Genomic DNA, 16539 nt, shown 5'->3' on the forward strand with positions numbered 1-16539 from the left:
CTTGCGTTACGCCGTGCGGGCGCCCAGCACGCGTCGTTCCGTCCCGGCGCGACGGAGACGGGACCTAGTCTGCCACGATACGCCACGGCCCCGGCAAGAGCCGCGCCAAGCCGCGACGCCTTATTTCCGTCAAACCCCGGGCTGAAAGCGACACGGAAAATACAGCCCGTGGCGGGCTCCGCCGGCCTTTTCCCACCGCCGAGTCCCATTTTCCTGGCCGGGCGAGGGTTTGTATCGAGATACGTGGCTGTATGTCACAGCTTTTCATCGAAAACGCAATAAATGAGTTAAATGGCGTCCTTTTCCTTTTCCTCTGGTTTTAAGACAGCAAAGATCAGCCACTCGTGCTGCGGAGCGGGAAGAGAAATAAAATAAACTGCCTGGATTTTGCGCGGCGAGGGGAAGGCCAGGCCGAGCCGGGCCAGGCCCAGCCGTACCGGTCCCGGCTGCCCCCGCCCCGCGGTTCCGCGCCCCCCACCCCTCCCCCGGTGGGGGCGGTCCCGGTGGTACCGGTCGCGCAGCCGCCGCTGCTTCCCCCGGCGCCGAGGCGGGGCCCGGACGGAGCCGAGCGGGGCCGGGAGCAGCCGGGGCCGGGCTCATGCAGGGCTCGGCGCGGCGGCGGCCGTTCCCGGCGGCGGCCCCGGGCTCCCCCCAGCCCGCTGGGCCCCTCTACCCGGGCAGGTGAGCGGCGGGGGGGGGGGGAACGGGAGCCCCCCTCCCCAACCTTCCCCGGGGGTCCCCAACCGCAGGATACCCCCGCCCCGTCCAGGCCCCCCCCGCCCCCCGCCCCATCTCGGGTGCTGCCCGGGGGGTCCCGGAGGGTGGGGGTCTCCCAGCCATGGCCCCCCGGGTTACCCCAGTTGCGGGGTTTGACAGCACCTCCCAGGGACCCGCACGCTTTCCCGGCTCGTCCAGGGCATCCCGACCTCTCCCGGGTCCCACCACCCTCGTCCTCCCCGCTTCTCCCGGGTCCCACCACCCTCGTCCTCCCCGCTTCTCCCGGGTCCCACCATCCTCATCCTCCATCCGTCGGGTTCGGAGCGTTGGCTCAGGCAGCGCAGAGTCGCAGTGGACGCCGTTCCGGTCTCGGCACCCCGAGAGAGCGATGCGTTCGTCTTTCCCGTAGGGAGGTGAAGGTCTGGTGGTGCTGGGTGGGTTATCTGACTTCAGCGGGGGTTGGATGGGGCCTTGCTCTGCAGAGGCAGAGGAGGAGGAGGATCTTCAGCACGGAAGGTGAAGGTGATAGCGTGTCCAGAGCATCCTGGCGCTTGGGTACCACCCGGCGTTTTTAGCGTTCAGCAGAAGTGCCGGGGGAGTTGAATTTTGCTTTGTCATGCAAAAGTTAAAAATAGTTGCACTTAATTCAGCACTTCAGCTTTTCTTCCCGCTTTTGTGCTCACCTCTCAGCCAGGAGGAGCCTTCTTTGGGGATGCACCAGTTGTTATGAACCCGCTGCCTCCTCTCTTTGGCTTCTCAACTTTGTTGTTATCCCACAGATCCCAAAGCCTGGAGACGCGCTGGCAGCCGGGGAAGCACAGGTTTTGGGCAGGGATGCAGACCTGGAATCTGCCCACTGCCTCCTGGGAAACCTGCTGTATGACTGAAGGCTGACGCTGTCACTTCTGTCACCTCTAGGCATGGAGCGGTGAAGAACGAAGACACCTTCAAGACCTCCCCGTTTCATTTTGATCTGTGGTTCTACTTCACCCTGCAGAACTGGGTGCTGGACTTCGGGCGTCCCATTGCGATGGTGAGTGTGGCAGAGGCTTGCACTCAACTGATTTAGGGTGGAGGGCAGGGGGGCAGAGGTGTGGGGGTCCCCTGTAGACCCGCGGGGGTGTTTTCTACACCCATGGGACACCCTTGAGGAGCTCTCCTTGAGACGAGGGCCGCTGCGATGGACTGGTGTGAGTAACCGGTAACAAGAGTCTTGCTCCGCTTGCGAGGAAACTGGGAAACTTGTTCCACGTCGTCTGTCCCATGGCTTTTGTGTTTTCGTAACAAACATTACCTGGGGAGGTTCCTGCTGCTCTTCCCTTTACCTGCGTCTCCGGAGATGGACACTCCTGCTCTCCAGGCTGTGCAGGGCAGGAGCAGCCTATTTCCCTCAAACTGAATTTTTTATTGCTGGCACGTGGCAGAGGGTTAGCGGGCTGTAGGACTCTGGCACGCCTTCCTCGCTCACTCAGCTGCGCAATTTCGTGGCAGGAGCAAATGGCTGAGATGTAAATACGCTGCGCGTTCCGCACCCACTTCCAGATTGCGCTTTGAGGGATGCCTGCTGCAAGAGGAGCCGCCCGGCTTCGTCACTAACAGCTACGCGAAGGCAAGCTGACCCTTCGCAAGCAGCGGCAGTCCAAAGCAAGGATTTTCTCTCTCCCCATCTTTCAGCCAGCGATGGGGCTGTAGTCATGAGCAGGGTGGTGAGGATGTACTCATGTGGGTTTTTTCCCCCCTCCTCAGATAATCCTGCCTTTGGAGTGGTTTCCTCTGAACAAACCGAGCGCTGGAGATTATTTCCACATGGCTTACAACGTTATCACGCCATTTCTTCTGCTAAAGGTAAACCTGGAGGTGCAGGTCTTCCTTTTTTTTTTTTTTTTTTCCTCAGGACTAGCAGTTGTAAAACCAGAGCAAACAATACCGTTTTGTAGAAGCTAACAGTTTGTTAGGAACTTGCGGAACAAATGTTCGTTATTCACAAACTCCAGCAAGTGAGCTGGCCCTGCCTGAGAGGTTTGCCGCTCCGGGATCTCCGGATTCAGGAGCCGTCAGAGCCCTTCTCCCTGCCTGAGCCAAAGCGTATTTGTAAGACAACATCTGTCCCTGACTTAAAAGACCTTATGAGGCAGCTGGAACTAGAGTAGATTTTCTAAATTGTCCCGTACTTAATTACACTTGCTCTTCGGCATTAGAATGGTTTCTTTAGCCTGAATTTATCTCATTTCAGCTGCCAGCCACAGGATCGTGTAAACCATTTATGAGGTTAAAGACTGTCACATCATCAGAAATCTTCTTCTGTTAAATACTTGGCAGCCAGAAGATATGAGAAAGCAATTATAAATATATTTTAACCTTCATTAGCTAGAAATTGAATTATGTCCTGAAGTTGTAAATGATTCTCTCCCCCGGGTCTGTGTGGGAGATTTTAAATGCTGGTGTGGCCAAAAAGGAATATTCAGGGTGTGAACTGGGGGATGTGAAAGCTCTGAAGCGCGGTCTGACCCATCACAGTCTGACACAGCTGATGTCTGCAGGCTGGGTTACTCATCAGGTTAAAATTTGCCATCTTAGATTTCCCTGGCAGCACAGCATGAAGGGTTGGTCTGCAGAAAAAAAAAAAAAAAATCCATTTATTATTCAGTGCGCATTTCTGTTGCCCAGTGTCCCCTCGAATGATGTGTCCCACCGTCCTTTTCTCCATCAGACAAGAGCTTTCCTGGACCTTGTGCTCTCCTCATCCCCTGACTCCTCTGACCTTCATACAGCAGTTACAGAGAAAGGGAAAGTTAAGCCTTGAAATTAAATACAAATAAGGAGCTTTTCAGCATTTATGAAGGGCTGCAAAGCTGATTTGGCAGCAGGGAGACGGGAAGCGAAGGTGGCCGCAGCTGATCCTTGGGCTGGGCTGATGCATCCCCTGACCAGTGCTTCCCGAGGCCGGCTTGGCGTCCCCTCCAAAGCCTGGGCCGCTTGAGCTGGGATTTGTGTCTTTCGAGGTCTCCTCCGCTTTGCAAGCCAAGAGAGGAGCTCCTTTCCGGAGAGAAGCTGCTGCTCCTCGTCCCCAGCCGGGCTTGCAGGAGCTCAGCCCAAGCTCTGAGTAACACCAGGCTCCCCGCCAGCCCCACATCCCCGCCTCCACCCAGACCTACGCAGACCAGAGATGGTGGAGGGAGAGCTCCTCACCAAAGCTGGAGTTCAGAAGGTTGCCTGAACCAGTTTTACTGGTAATCAGATAGTTCTAGATACGGGTTTAAATGCAGCATCCCCTTTAGAAGCAAACGCACAGAGAGAGGTGAGTCCAATTCTATTAGGAAGAAGGAAAAAAAAAACCCAAACAGTTCAACAAATCCTTTCAAAATCATCCAGCGGAGAATTATAAAGGAGCAGTGCGTGTGCTCAGCTGGAGCAGTGCTGGAGGCTCTCCCTGCCACTGGAGGGCACAGCCAGCCCTGCAGATCCGCTCAGCGGAGGAACTGGAGAAGGCAGCTGCCTTTTCATTTCTCATTAATCGGTTGTGATCACATCTGGTGAAGGAGTCCCGTCGAGTACTGTATTAGAAGCACTGGATCACTGATTCGGTCTAAGCGTTGACTCAGGTTAAGGGTGCTGCTTCGCACAAAGGTTTAACAAGGGCAAAAAATGTGGGTTTATTGTTGCTAACAGGGATAAAGCGTGTACTTGAACCTGAAAGCCACGTAGGCTGCTGGAAACGCATCTGAAATGGGTTTAGGGAAAGCAGCTGCAGTCAGGGAAGCTCGGTCTGGTGCGGTCGCACTGCTTTCCCCAAGGGCAAAGACTGTTTTCCGCGGCGAGCAGCTCACACTCGCTACAGCAGGACAACCCACAGCTTTCCGCAGGCCCCTGCTTGGGGTTAGATGATTTTTGCAAAGCACTGCAAAGTCAGAGAGGGCAGAACTTACCGCGTGTCTCCACTGACGCCTCCTCGCTGTTCCACACATCTCTGTCTTTAGCTCATCGAGAGATCTCCCAAGACTTTACCGAGATCAATGGTCTACGTCAGCATCATCATGTTTGTCATGGGAGCCAGCATCCACCTGGTTGGAGACTCGGTCAACCATCGCCTGATCTTCAGTGGCTACCAGCACCATCTGTCCGTAAGAGAGAATCCCATCATCAAGAACCTGAAGCCAGAGACACTGGTAAAGAGGCTGTGTTTTATACAAGCACTTAAAAAAAAAAAGTAAAATTAATTGCTTGTTCCTATTTAATAGGATCCTGTTCCCTCTGCCCTGCTAAATCTCTTTGCATTGCATTGCAGATTGATTCCTTTGAGCTGCTGTACTACTACGATGAATATTTAGGTCATTCGATGTGGTAAGCAATTTACAGTCTGTCTGGCGGCCTCAGAGCGTAATACAAGGAAGAGCAGATCTGCTCTGATCGTAGCTTAATATGTAAAAAAATAAAAGGCAGCTGATGAGAGCTGGCTGGGGATAACGTTCTCAGAGCCAGTGTGATTACAGTGGATCTCTTCCTTGGAAAATCGCCCGTTCTCCCTACTTTTGTCTCTGCCTCGGTGATATTTCTAGGAGGTGGCAGTTGTTTGACAGCCGTAGGGAACAGAGGAACGGCTGGTCTGTTCTCACCCCTCAGCCACCTTCCCCAGGGTAGCCAGGAGACAAGTTAGGAAGATCCCAGAAAGGACTGGCTTGCCCTTTATCTGCTGCCAGATAATCCTGAGAGCTCTCTGAGCGCGGAGGGACATCTCTCTCCTATCAGAGTTTATTTGCTGTTCCTTGAGCGCTGTGAGGCAAGCAGCTCCCCTTCCTTTAAACAGAAAAGGGCTCTGTTAGGTTGTTGAAATCCTGGTCCGGGTCCTGGACCTCTGTGGCCAGAGCAGGCTGGGTGGCCTCCACTTCTGCTCTTTCCCCAAATTAATTCCTGGGCTCAGCACAGGAATTGCGTGGTTTGGATTTGGGAGGGGGATTTGAACAGTTTCCGGGGCCACACCACCGATGGGCGTGTTGTTTCTGTCGGCAGGTACATCCCTTTTTTCCTGATACTGTTTATCTATTTCACCGGCTGCTTCACCCCTGTTGCAGAGGAGAGCAGGATGCCAGTGGCTGCCTTGCTTCTGATGGGGCCCAGCAGCCTTTATTACTGGTGAGTGGCTTCTATCCGCTCTGGACAGGCGAGGGATGAAGAGGGATTGATTACTGCAGGTTCTCCGTTCCCCAGGGCAGAACTTGCTGCAGCTTCTGCTCTGCAGGTCTGGAAAAATAAAATCAAATCTAGTTGAAATGCGCTGCCGCGTTAGGCTTTGCAAGTTGGGACAACGTCAGGGTCACCGTCGGCACTCCTGTCCCTGCTTGGGTTGTTTCTTCAGCCGCGCTGTCGGTCGTTGTTACTGCTGGAGCTCCGGCTGTGAGCCTCCACGGTACTTTGTGTCTGCCCCCTTCAAAGGCAGCCATTCGCTGAGCCGTTAGACAGTTCCTCCACGATTTTGGGCTGGTCACCCAGCGCCGGCAGCGCAGCCGCTGGGTCTCGGCTTGGCGGTGCCAATGGGGACGCTCTCCCCGGTTGGCCAGGGCTTTACCCAGAGCCCAGGGCACCTGCGTGACGCTCTTACGCCGCCTCCTCGGCTCACCCTGCGGGTCCAAATAGCCTTTTGAGAGAGGTCTTATTTATTTCCCATTTTCATTAGCCTCATCTTCCCAAACGGTTTCCCTGATGGCAGCCAAACAACTTTTCATTCATCTTCAGATGATGTTCTCTATCGCACGTGGCTTTGCCCCCCGATGAGACTGTTCTTCTACAGTAAATTAATTTTTGATAGTCAAATCATCAGGATGATTTGGTCAGCTCCCAGTTACCCCATCGCACTTCCTTTAAATATATCAGCGTGATCTCTGCAGTTGGTGTGCTGGCGATTTAAGACCCAAGGAGTGTAATTCCTCCTTCCCCCTGCTAACACCCCTTCAGGTCTGGCCACTGCCAGATACAGCGCACGGGGAGCAGTGGATTTTTGGACTAAATGAGCACAACGTCCACAGGTCAGAGCCAGAGTCTGGCTTTGGTTCTGCGTTCAAGCATCCCATTCACAAACCGAGCCCAGCACCTTTGCAATCCCATACTGGGCACGCATTTCTTCTCCCATTCTCTTAATGAAGCCCATAGCTCAGTTGTTAAATTTACCGATAAGAAACGTGAAAACAAATCACAGTGTACAAGCTGGCAGTAGAAATCAGGATGCAGAGCAGGGAGAAGGGGGAGATGGTCACTCCAGGTAAGGCTGGAAGCGCCGGGGGCTGCCGTCGCTCCGTCTTTCCTCCCGGCGGGCGCTAACGGGTGTTTTTCCTTTGTAGGTATCTCGTGACTGAGGGTCAGATCTTCATCCTCTACATTTTCACCTTCTTTGCCATGATGGCTTTAGTGATGCACCAGAAACGCAAAGGACTCGTCCTGGACAGCAATGGGCTTTTTCTCTTCTACTCCTTCATCATCACGCTGGTCCTCATTGCTGTCTGGGTGGCTTGGCTGTGGAACGACAAAATTCTCAGGAAGAAGTACCCTGGCGTGATCTACATCCCCGAGCCGTGGGCATTTTACACCCTGCACATGAACAACCTCCACGCAGCAAAGGAAAGTTTATAAGTTTTGATATTTTAGAGTGATTTGAAGAAAAAAAAAATCTAGTTTTTCTAATGTAGATGTATTTCAAATAAATTCCTGACCAACATTCCCTGCAAGACATTCCAGATGTTAACCAGACCTAGCTAGGGAAGTGGCGGCGCTCTCGCCCTCCCCGTGTCTTGGCACGGGGATTGATCCGCTCCTCCTATACTGCTTCCAGCCCAGTAAAGGCGCTGGGAAGGGGCTGAGCCACCCCACCTTGGATCTGCACAGGGGTTCTGCTCGGCCGTGCCTCCTCAGGGAGCCCTCCTGGGGCCCGGGGTGCCAGTGCCGGGGTTAAGCCCTCGCTGCCAAGCACAGGCACGGTGCAGGAAGGGCCTGGCTGGCAGCAGAGGCAGAAGGGCCAATTCCTTACAAACGCAGCCCAAAAAGAGCATCAGGCGGGGGGAGAGCTGCACAGTCAGCCCCGCTCGCTTGGGGTCTGCGCTGCTGGTGGCTTTTGCTCCTGCTCACCGCTCCTCCAGGCTCCGGTGACGGAGCTGAGCTCCTGCCGCTCCAGCTGCATCCCTGCCACGGTTTACATCTATAAAATTGACGTCAGAGCCCTGTGTGACAGAATCCAAACGGTAGAAGAAAAAAAGCTATTAGCGAAACATACGGAATAAAAACATTTGGTAAAAGCTGAGCGACTCACATTGCTTCCTGAAGCAGCTCTGTTCTTTGAGGGAGAGTCTTTATCCCACAGGATTTAGGGATCCTGAATGTGTTCATTGTAACAGGGCAGGGTCTGCGCCGGGAAGGGTCCACTCTGTGCTTTAGTGGTCACTTCGGCCACTAAATATTTTGTTCTTGGGTCTGGATCTCCACCATGTATAATACTTGCGTTTCAAAGGCTTGGATGTCAACCGAGTGGCAGAAGCACAGCGCTGGCAGGGACCAGAAGATGCGAGCAAACACGGCTGTTTGTCTGGGCTACGCCGCGACAGCTGGATGCTTTGCCTGCCCCTCGCATCCAGGTTTAAACCCCAGCAGCTCTCCCTCAGCATGGCCTCCTCAGTGTCCCCTTCTGAGTCCCTGCAAGGAGCCTTGGCAGTCCAGGAGGCCGTTTGCTCCCACGCAGATTACCTAAATAAATGTTAATAATTTTAAAAACCCACACAACAAACCCAAAACCACACAGATATGAATAAGCTGTTAAAGCTATCTTAAAAATCCCTCTTCTCAGCCTGTCTGCAGCGTTCCAGCTCCGCCGTGTTTGCAGGGGCCATATCCAAGACCCCTTCCCCTGCAAACCCACGGTGCAGGGCACAGCGACGCTGCCAGCAATGCCCACCGAGCTCAGCCAGGACGTGCAATGCCCAAATTAACTCCTGCCCCCCAGCAAAACCCCTCTGGCAGTGAACTGCAAAGCTGTAAATCCCCCCGCACCCTTCCCCGGCAAGGCCGGATTTATCTCCCTGCAGCCGAGCTTAGCGCAGGTGTGCAGCGCCTGGAGATTATCAAACCTCTTGCGCTCGAGCAGCTCATCTCCACCCAGCCCCACCCCGAACACCCTCAAACCCCGACCGAGTGAGCTCTCGCCCCACTCCTCGGGTCCCATCCGGATCCCCGAGGCTTTGGGAAGGCTGGGACGACCCCGTCTCCCCATGGCGTGCGAGCAGGAGCCATGCTGGCGGCGGGACCCAGCCCCGGCAGGGATCAGGTCTCGTAGCCATAGCAGCGGGGTATTTATTACAGCCCGGCCGCGCTCCACCCCGGGCTGGCGGACTTTAGCCCTTAATCAAACAGAAAAGTGGCAGCAGACGCCTCCGATCCCCACGGGCAGCGTAAAACACAAAGAGGGCTCCCAAAATAATGGTGAGTGAAGCGTTTCGGTGGACACAAACTGCTCCCCCCTGCTCCTTACATCCAGATTTTAAAGTTGTGGCTTTTGGTTTTGTTTTTTTTTTTTCTCTCCTCCTCCTTCATGCTACAGGCAAAATTTCTGTCCCAGGATCAAATTAATGGTATGTACAGTTTTGTTATGGTTTGGGTTTTTAACTAGTAACATCAGCTCAACTGATTTATATATATATATTTATATATATGCACACCAAAAAAATGGCATTTCCCCCAGAAGTGTCTCGGTTTGGGCTCGTGCTTCCCCATTTTCCGTCCTCCCAGCCCTCGAGGGGGTCGGCTTGCTCTGAAACCAGAGAAATCTCCCCAATTTTGTTAAGACTGGGAGCCGAAACACCCACAGACCCACAGGCTGGATCGCGTGGAGACCAGCAGAGGTTGACCAGCACCCTCCCAACCCCACAAGTGCATCAGCAGGGACCAGGAGACATTTTCAGGTGATTACTTGTGGTACTGGAGGTTTCACATATGATGAGAGCGAAGGAGGAAGAGGAGGAAGGAGAGGGTGCAGGAGGTATGGGCCTTCCCTGGGAAAAGGGATCCCAGCCTCAGACCAGAACGAGGAAGGGTTTGCTACCAGTATGGCAGAAGAAAGCTGAAATAAGAGTATTACTGCAAATCTGATAATCTGCAGCGCCCTCGGGGCCCCCAGCGCCCACGGGACGCTGGCACCCTGCGCTCAACGCTGTCAATAAGGCCTAGGGCCAGAGAGGATGAGGAGGAGGGCGATCGCACCGCGGTCCCGCTGATTTTTAATTCGGCCATCCCCGGGCAGCACAACTCGCCCGTCAGCGCTGAGCGCGAGGAGGAGCGGAGCGGGAAGAGAGGAGGAGATGGCAGCCGTATCTAGGTCAGCTGCAACCCTTTATTTATTCGAGGACCGCGACGGCGGCGTCCGAGGGGGACGGGGAGAGGGCGAGGAGGGAGGGGAGGTGCTGCAGCGGCGCAGGCAGAGCCTCTCGGCGCTGAACTCTTGGCGCTCAGGCTGGCAAATGCCACACCAGCAGCTCTTTTATCAAAATCCAGCCGAGGCAGGGGCAGGTGGCAGACCCTGCGGGGACCAAACCAGCATCCTCCACCTTAGGGCCCACCCCTCAGCCCCTCTCCTACCCCCACGAAGGCAGAGAAAAGCACTTTTTAACAACACCCTGCAGATCTGGGAGCCTGGCTCCCCTCTCAGACTCGCTTCGTGAGGCTGAAGGACCCCAATTAGCTCTGCTGTTCCCAAGTCTGGATTTTAATTGCCCTTGGCACCTTACCCGGGGTCCTCTCCCACTGTCCATCATCTTCCGTGAAACGAGAGCCGCCGCGCCGGACACAATATCCCCGCTGGAACCCTCCCAACGCCGCCCGGCCGGGCAACGGGAGAAGGAACGTCAGCGCTAGATCACAATGCGATGTTACACGGCATAACGGAGTTTTGGTTTTTAATTAGAGTTCAAGGAATGTTTTTCCCTGTACGACAAGAAACAAAAAGGCAAGATAAAAGCCTCCGAGCTGATGGCAGTGATGCGGTGCCTGGGAGCCAGCCCGACGCCGGGAGAGGTGCAGAGGCACCTGCACTTGCACAGGATCGGTAAGGAAAGCGCAGCGGCAGGACCCGGATAAAACAGGTGGGGAAATTCAGCTTCTCTGTGGGCAGGAGATTCCGTGCAAAGGCAAGGAGGCTGCCTGGAGCCCAGACGGTATTCGCTGCCGGGTGAAACAGCCCGGGCAACGCAGCACAACCGTGAGCAGCCACCAAAACCCAGCGTGATCTGCCAGGGGGTAAACAAAGTCAGTCCAGCGCAGAGATTAAAATAGGGCCATCAAAAAAAAAAGCAAAAAAAAAAAGCATCAAGAGCAGCAGCAGGCATACATATTGATTATGGATTTTGAGGCCGCGTAACTGTCCAGTCCAGCCAGCACAGAGATATTCATCTGTAGACATTTAAATAAATTAAAAGCACGACACAAAGACCAAAGAAGAATCGTGAGATAAGGTGGGCTGGATTAAAAATTGTGGATACCAGGTTTCAGAGCACAAGTCTAGCAATGCTATAAATGGGTTTTTAGGCCAAGGGAAAGCCCCCAGCGTTGGCTCAGCCTGGTCCAGACCAGAGCCAGGCAAAGGGGAAACAGTGCCCCAGGACGGGGAACTGGGGGCAGAGGAGCAGGGTGGTCTGGATCCAGACTACAAAACCGAGCCGTGCCTAACAAATCTGCTCTTACTTTTCCAGACAGAAATGCAGAGCTGGATTTCTCCACTTTCCTGAATATAATGTACCGGCAGATGAAGCAGGAGGAACCCCAAAAAGAAATCCTCACGGCCTTGTCCATGATCGACAGGCAGAAGAAAGGCGTTATCACCGTTTCGGAGCTGAGAGCCAAACTTACGAGACTCGGAGAGAAGCTTTCCGATGAAGAAGGTATTTTGCAATTCCAAGATTTATCAAATGCTCCCTGTCTTTCTTTCCTTCCCAGTTTTCCTCTGTACTCAGCCTGGGAGCAGGCGTTTCCAGCTGGGAAGCCAGGAAGGCTGTGCCTCCTTGGCGGGGGCAGACGGGACGTCCCCCCAGCACGCCCGAGATGCGCAGCGCATCAGAGCATCGCGCCGTGCCGTCGCGGCCCCAGGTCCGGCAGCAGCTCCAGTCTCTCCCCTGCCACAGCCACACGAGCAGCTCCTGCCTGTGTTTAAAACAGCACAGCCGTACCTGTATATAAACTTTTTAAACACACGTCCCACTTCAGAGCTTTCAGAGGCTGCAGAAGGGGGCTCAGGCCTGCGGGAAGGCAGGGCAGCGCTCTGCGCACCCCCCTGCCCCGGGGACGCGGTGTCCTGTCCCCTCCTTGCTCCAAACCACGTCACTTGCGGCGGCTTCTCCAGCTCTCGCGCAGCTCTCGCCCCTCCGACCCCGCCGCAGGGAGCGAGCTCTGGAGCTGCCAAATGGCTCCCTCTCTGCCAAAAATACCGTTAGGAAAACCCATCACCAGTTTGATACGGGCAAGGAAGGAGTTTTACCAGGGTTATGGGGTTTGCACAGACCACAGTAGGCTCCTTGAGGGTACAAGAACTGCCCTTGCTAATGTTAAAGTAGAATTTAATCAGAGCCAGGCTGGTCAGTCCACTCCCATCGCCAGCTTCACCAGTGACACACCAGTAAGGCATTTCTTCCGAGTGTTTTCTTCAATTGTTTAACTAGAATACTAGTTCAAGCAGCTATTTCCATCTGAAAACACTTTCAGGCTGTTATGAGAGCTGAACACACACACGGAGGAGACACGAACCCTAACTGAAGGCATCCCAGCAAGCAGCACTCCTACAGAAAGATTTGGGGGGTGCAGGGGGATTTCCCGTTACTTTGCTGTGCAGGCTGCTCACCACTGGTAACAGGCCACTACCTTTGGCGTGACACCCCGAACTCCAGCTCGCCGAGCCGCTGTAAGCGTTTGATGCTGGAACAGACTCATTTCATTAGCATCTGCGACTGTTCCGTAACCACTGGCACGCACCTTCCTTCACAGCGGCTCCAGAAAAGCCTTCGCTTCATTTTCGGGTAACACTTTTACCAAATGAGAACCGACACGTTTTTTTCCTTCTGTTAAGCGTTCTGGGAAGAATTAATTACTTTTTAAATTGATGTCCTTAGAAACATTTGATTACCATCAGGGCACTCTTTCTGAAAGGAGGATTTGATCTCTTGGAGAGAAAGTTGCTCCTTCCCTTACAGCGACGGCCGTTCTCCCAGCAGCCCCCAGTTTACCCCGCGCTGCGACCAGATCCTCCCAGCAGCAGCTTCCGTGGGGGCTGCGCGTACCCCAGTACACACCGATACCTGTCTGCAGACAAGGGCGGGGGGGAAAGAGTCCAGCGTGCACAGCAGAGAGGGAAAATGGGTTCACAGAGCCCTTCCACAACGATTTAACAGTAAAACAGCTCCCCCCCCCATCCCTCCCATGACCTTCCCCCTGGATTTTGCAACCGCAAAGCCATTATTCCGTGTTCCAGCCCGAGTACTCGGAGTCTTAAACAGCCACAGCTTGTTCAGCCTGAGCAGCCGTTCTGGTAAGATCAGCCAAGTAGCTCAGGAGTAAAAAACGCAGACCAGGCTCTGCCGACCTGCCCGCACCGATTTCCGAAACGGAGAGAGCCGGCTAGGTGACTCCGGCTCGCACCGGCATGAGATTATGGAGGGTTTGCAATTAGCGCATGGCCGTGTACGATCCCTCTGTTTCAATGGTCTGTCAACAGGCTCTGAACAGCCAGAAGGTGCTCTGCTAACAAAATATCAAACGCTAAATGCAGTCCACACCCCAGCAGCTTGCCCTCCGCCAGCACAGCATCCAGTCACCATCCCGCTCGCACGCGGCCGCCCAAGGGAAAACCGCCCCACGCTTGTGAACAACAAACACCCCTCAGCACCAGCAAGCGTGCGAGCACAAGCGTCTTCTGGACTGTATCAGATACCTTAGCGAAGGAAACCGCTGCCCAGAACGTTATCAAATAAGAGGTGCTGGGATTCTCTGAGGTTTGCTTTAGCGCCGACCTGTGATATGTTGTGGGTAAACAAGGGAATTCACCTCCCTTCCCGTCATCCAAGGGAGGATGGCACCTAATTCCCAGTAGCAGCTTCACTCAGCAACATCTAACATTACTTTGTGTCACTTCTTACGTACTTCTATTGTAGTGACATTATTTGACAGGAAAAATACCCCTTAATGGTTGAGCCTGTACAGCAGAGCGCATCTGAAGGGAGGTAACTGCTGTCGCTGCCGAGGCGTTCCCAGAGCTGGAATGAAAAGCATCGCTGCTGCCAGGTTACCACTTCTTGACAATTCTTTTCAGCGAGAGCCTCAGAGCCCCGGCTGAGAAGGCATTCTTGGCTTCCAAACGCTAATGGCCCGCTGATATTAACAAAGGTCACACAAACCTACTTAGCGGGCACGTAATCTGCACGAGCACTTCGTTTTCTCTGAACTGCACAGGGCAGGTTTGCTATTCAAACCAAACCACCCCTACCAGGAGCAATTAGAAGCTGGTGTGGACTGAATTTGTGAATCTTTACCATGTGGAAACTCAAAGAAGTGGAGTTCTCTGCTCCAGAAAGTTAGATGTGGAAATCAAAATCGAAGTGCCATCTGATGCCAATCTAACGCTGCAATCTGCATGGCACCTCCAACGGAGCCCAGAAGTCACTACTTCTAACAAAAGTGACTTGAATACCCTAACACAACACCCCTAACATAAGCCAAACTCATACTTACTTTTATTCTTTCTTTCAGTTGATGATCTGCTAAAAGAAGCCAAAGTTGGACCAAATGGAACGATAAAATATGAAGAATTTGTCCGCATCATTTGTCTTCCTACAGTCGACTACTGAAACTCAAAGCAAGAGATTTGATAAGAGCGGGACCTGAAACTTTTTTTACTTCAATTTTTCCTAGTCACTACTTGGACTCAGGAATCATCATTTGCCTTTTAAAATCCTTATTTTGCCTTGATGACAGTGCTTACACTGACATGGGTTCCCACTCCATTTCTGGAGAAACATGGTCACAAAATGTGAGCTCTTGGTTATTTAAATAAACTGAACGCAACATTCCTTTGTGCAACGCGTCATGCTTAAAAAAAAACCCTCCTACTTTAAAAATGGATTTAAGCTTACAGATAGCGGTGTAACTGATAACTTTTAGTTAAGATCTCATGGTGACTCTATTCCAAGAAGTTAGCAACACCCAGAACCATTTGCTGCTTCCACGCCCTCACGCCGTTCTTTGTGTAGAAACAGATTCCCTGGGAAGTTTGACTATGCCACAACGGTGGTACATTTAGCGTAAGCACACACAGCTCCCCAGTATTCCCTGGACCCACGGTATGATCCCATGGATAACTCCCAACCAGATGTTGCCCTGTCACCAAGTTGTCAAGCTAACAGCTTGTGAGGTGGCCGTGTCCCAGTTAACCACCCAGAGTGACAGGAGACAACCAACTCCCCCAGTCAGCGACGCTCACCGGGTGCAGGGGACAGCTCCCGGTCTCCACGCACAGAACAGCCCGAGATCACCGTCCCATTCCTCCTCATCTTTCGCTCCTCCGACACACGAGATCTCTGTGCCGTCCTTCTGTCACATTATTTATTAAGGTGCAGTGTCCTGCGACGTCAAGTCTCTGTGCAGTTAAGATGCCCCTGCATTTTGAGGCAACAAAAGGAAAATGCTGTGCTTTGTAAAGATATCTGTCACCAAGTTCTGGGCCAGCTGCCCAGACTCCCAGAGACAGCCTGGCAGTGAAAAACAGGGGCTGTGAAAATTCAGCTTCTCTACAAGAAAAAACCACCCCATCTCTCCTGACTTCAGACTGATTAAAACCGTGACCCAGAGCAGTCGCTACTGAGCTTACTCCACCCGTACCTTGGCAGCCTTAGACAACGTGCACAGACTGGTACGTGAAAGCGGGGACAACACACAGCAGATTCTCCCTGGAGTCCATCGGAAATGTGCACAGACCATCTCTGCACAGCCACAGCACAAGCAGCAGCCTGCGAAACACACTGGAGGAGCACGCGTTCCCGTCACATCTGCTCCCCACAGAAGCCCCCTTCCCCTCATCCCTCTCCTTCCTTTTCCCAGCCTAATCTTTATCACTGAACCGACCAACTCGGTGTTTGCTCCGTCTGAGAAACCAGCAATTAAATCACAACGGTCGTAGCAGACACAATGCATCTATCCCCTCGCGAGGCACTCAGCACAACCTCAACACCGCAGGCTGCCACCAAGACCATCACACAGCTGCAACAAGAGCATCAAGCAGGACTGTAACTAACACAAACTTGGTTAGAAACTGAAAAAAAAAAAAAAAACAAAGCATGAGCAAATCTTAACCCTTCCAAATCAGCATCTCTCTAAGGGTAAAGCAGGGATTATTCTCATGGACTATTATTACATGGAAGTAAAAAAAAGCGCGTAAGATTAAATGACATGCTGAATATTCCACAAGAAATGGAAGCAGATCCAGGATGTAGCCCTATTTTAAGGCAAATAGCAGCTTTGTGCCCAACCTCCCTCGATTCAGAATCAAGCTCTGGAGCCTGTGGGTCTCACAAGGCGGCAGTCCCAGACTAACCCAGTAAGCTCAGACTCAGACCTGACACGCCAAGACACTCACCAAGGCCGGTATGAATAGCAAAGCACCATGCTTTAACGGGAAATAAACTGCTCGATGTAAAACTGCCGTACCTTGTCCTGCCCGTCTACCACATCCTCAGTTCTCGTATTAGCTCTTCCTACTCTACAGACAGAAAATAACAGAAAAATCTTGTTTCTTTGAAAATTAAGAGTTATGGA

The 16539-nt window shown here is 53.1% G+C and overlaps 2 protein-coding genes and 1 long non-coding RNA gene across 4 annotated transcripts; 2 read left to right on the forward strand and 1 right to left on the reverse strand.

Annotated features, from left to right (window-relative positions):
• The first annotated feature begins 548 nt into the window (after positions 1-548).
• CLN6 (CLN6 transmembrane ER protein) lies at positions 549-7423 on the forward strand. The gene is made up of 7 exons (XM_086757617.1): positions 549-681; positions 1636-1750; positions 2464-2562; positions 4695-4883; positions 5003-5058; positions 5725-5847; positions 7050-7423. The coding sequence occupies exons 1-7, from the start codon at positions 599-601 to the stop codon at positions 7336-7338; spliced, it is 954 nt and encodes a 317-aa protein (XP_086613743.1). The 5' UTR covers positions 549-598; the 3' UTR covers positions 7339-7423.
• Positions 2737-4752, reverse strand: LOC147599205 (uncharacterized). The gene is made up of 3 exons (XR_015259936.1): positions 4644-4752; positions 3907-4027; positions 2737-3326 (listed from the first exon to the last, which is right to left on the reverse strand). It is a non-coding gene; the product is annotated as an uncharacterized LOC147599205 (long non-coding RNA).
• Positions 7424-9080: 1657 nt separating the features above from the next.
• On the forward strand, positions 9081-14798 carry CALML4 (calmodulin like 4). Of its 2 annotated transcripts, XM_010121538.2 has the most exons (5): positions 9081-9174; positions 9293-9323; positions 10652-10792; positions 11436-11624; positions 14479-14798. In XM_010121538.2, the coding sequence occupies exons 1-5, from the start codon at positions 9172-9174 to the stop codon at positions 14574-14576; spliced, it is 462 nt and encodes a 153-aa protein (XP_010119840.2). In that variant the 5' UTR covers positions 9081-9171; the 3' UTR covers positions 14577-14798. The 2 variants fall into 2 exon arrangements, with proteins under 2 accessions (XP_010119840.2, XP_086613549.1); XM_086757423.1 differs by lacking the exon at positions 9293-9323 and having other exon boundaries at positions 9122-9174.
• Positions 14799-16539: the final 1741 nt, after the last annotated feature.

The sequence above is a fragment of the Chlamydotis macqueenii genome, chromosome 12 (assembly GCF_036417535.1).
Source record: "Chlamydotis macqueenii isolate bChlMac1 chromosome 12, bChlMac1.mat, whole genome shotgun sequence".
Lineage (NCBI taxonomy): Eukaryota > Metazoa > Chordata > Aves > Otidiformes > Otididae > Chlamydotis > Chlamydotis macqueenii.

Bases quoted from the DNA above. Each gene is read 5' to 3' on its own strand.
- CALML4 (XM_010121538.2), top strand. The intron at 9,324-10,651 runs GTATGTACAGTT...GTTTTTAATTAG, and splicing joins GTCCCAGGATCAAATTAATG to AGTTCAAGGAATGTTTTTCC. The intron at 10,793-11,435 runs GTAAGGAAAGCG...TTACTTTTCCAG, and splicing joins CCTGCACTTGCACAGGATCG to ACAGAAATGCAGAGCTGGAT.
- CLN6 (XM_086757617.1), top strand. From the start codon at position 599: ATGCAGGGCTCGGCGCGGCGGCGGCCGTTCCCGGCGGCGGCCCCGGGC. The intron at 682-1,635 runs GTGAGCGGCGGG...TGTCACCTCTAG, and splicing joins GGGCCCCTCTACCCGGGCAG to GCATGGAGCGGTGAAGAACG. The intron at 5,848-7,049 runs GTGAGTGGCTTC...TTTCCTTTGTAG, and splicing joins CCCAGCAGCCTTTATTACTG to GTATCTCGTGACTGAGGGTC.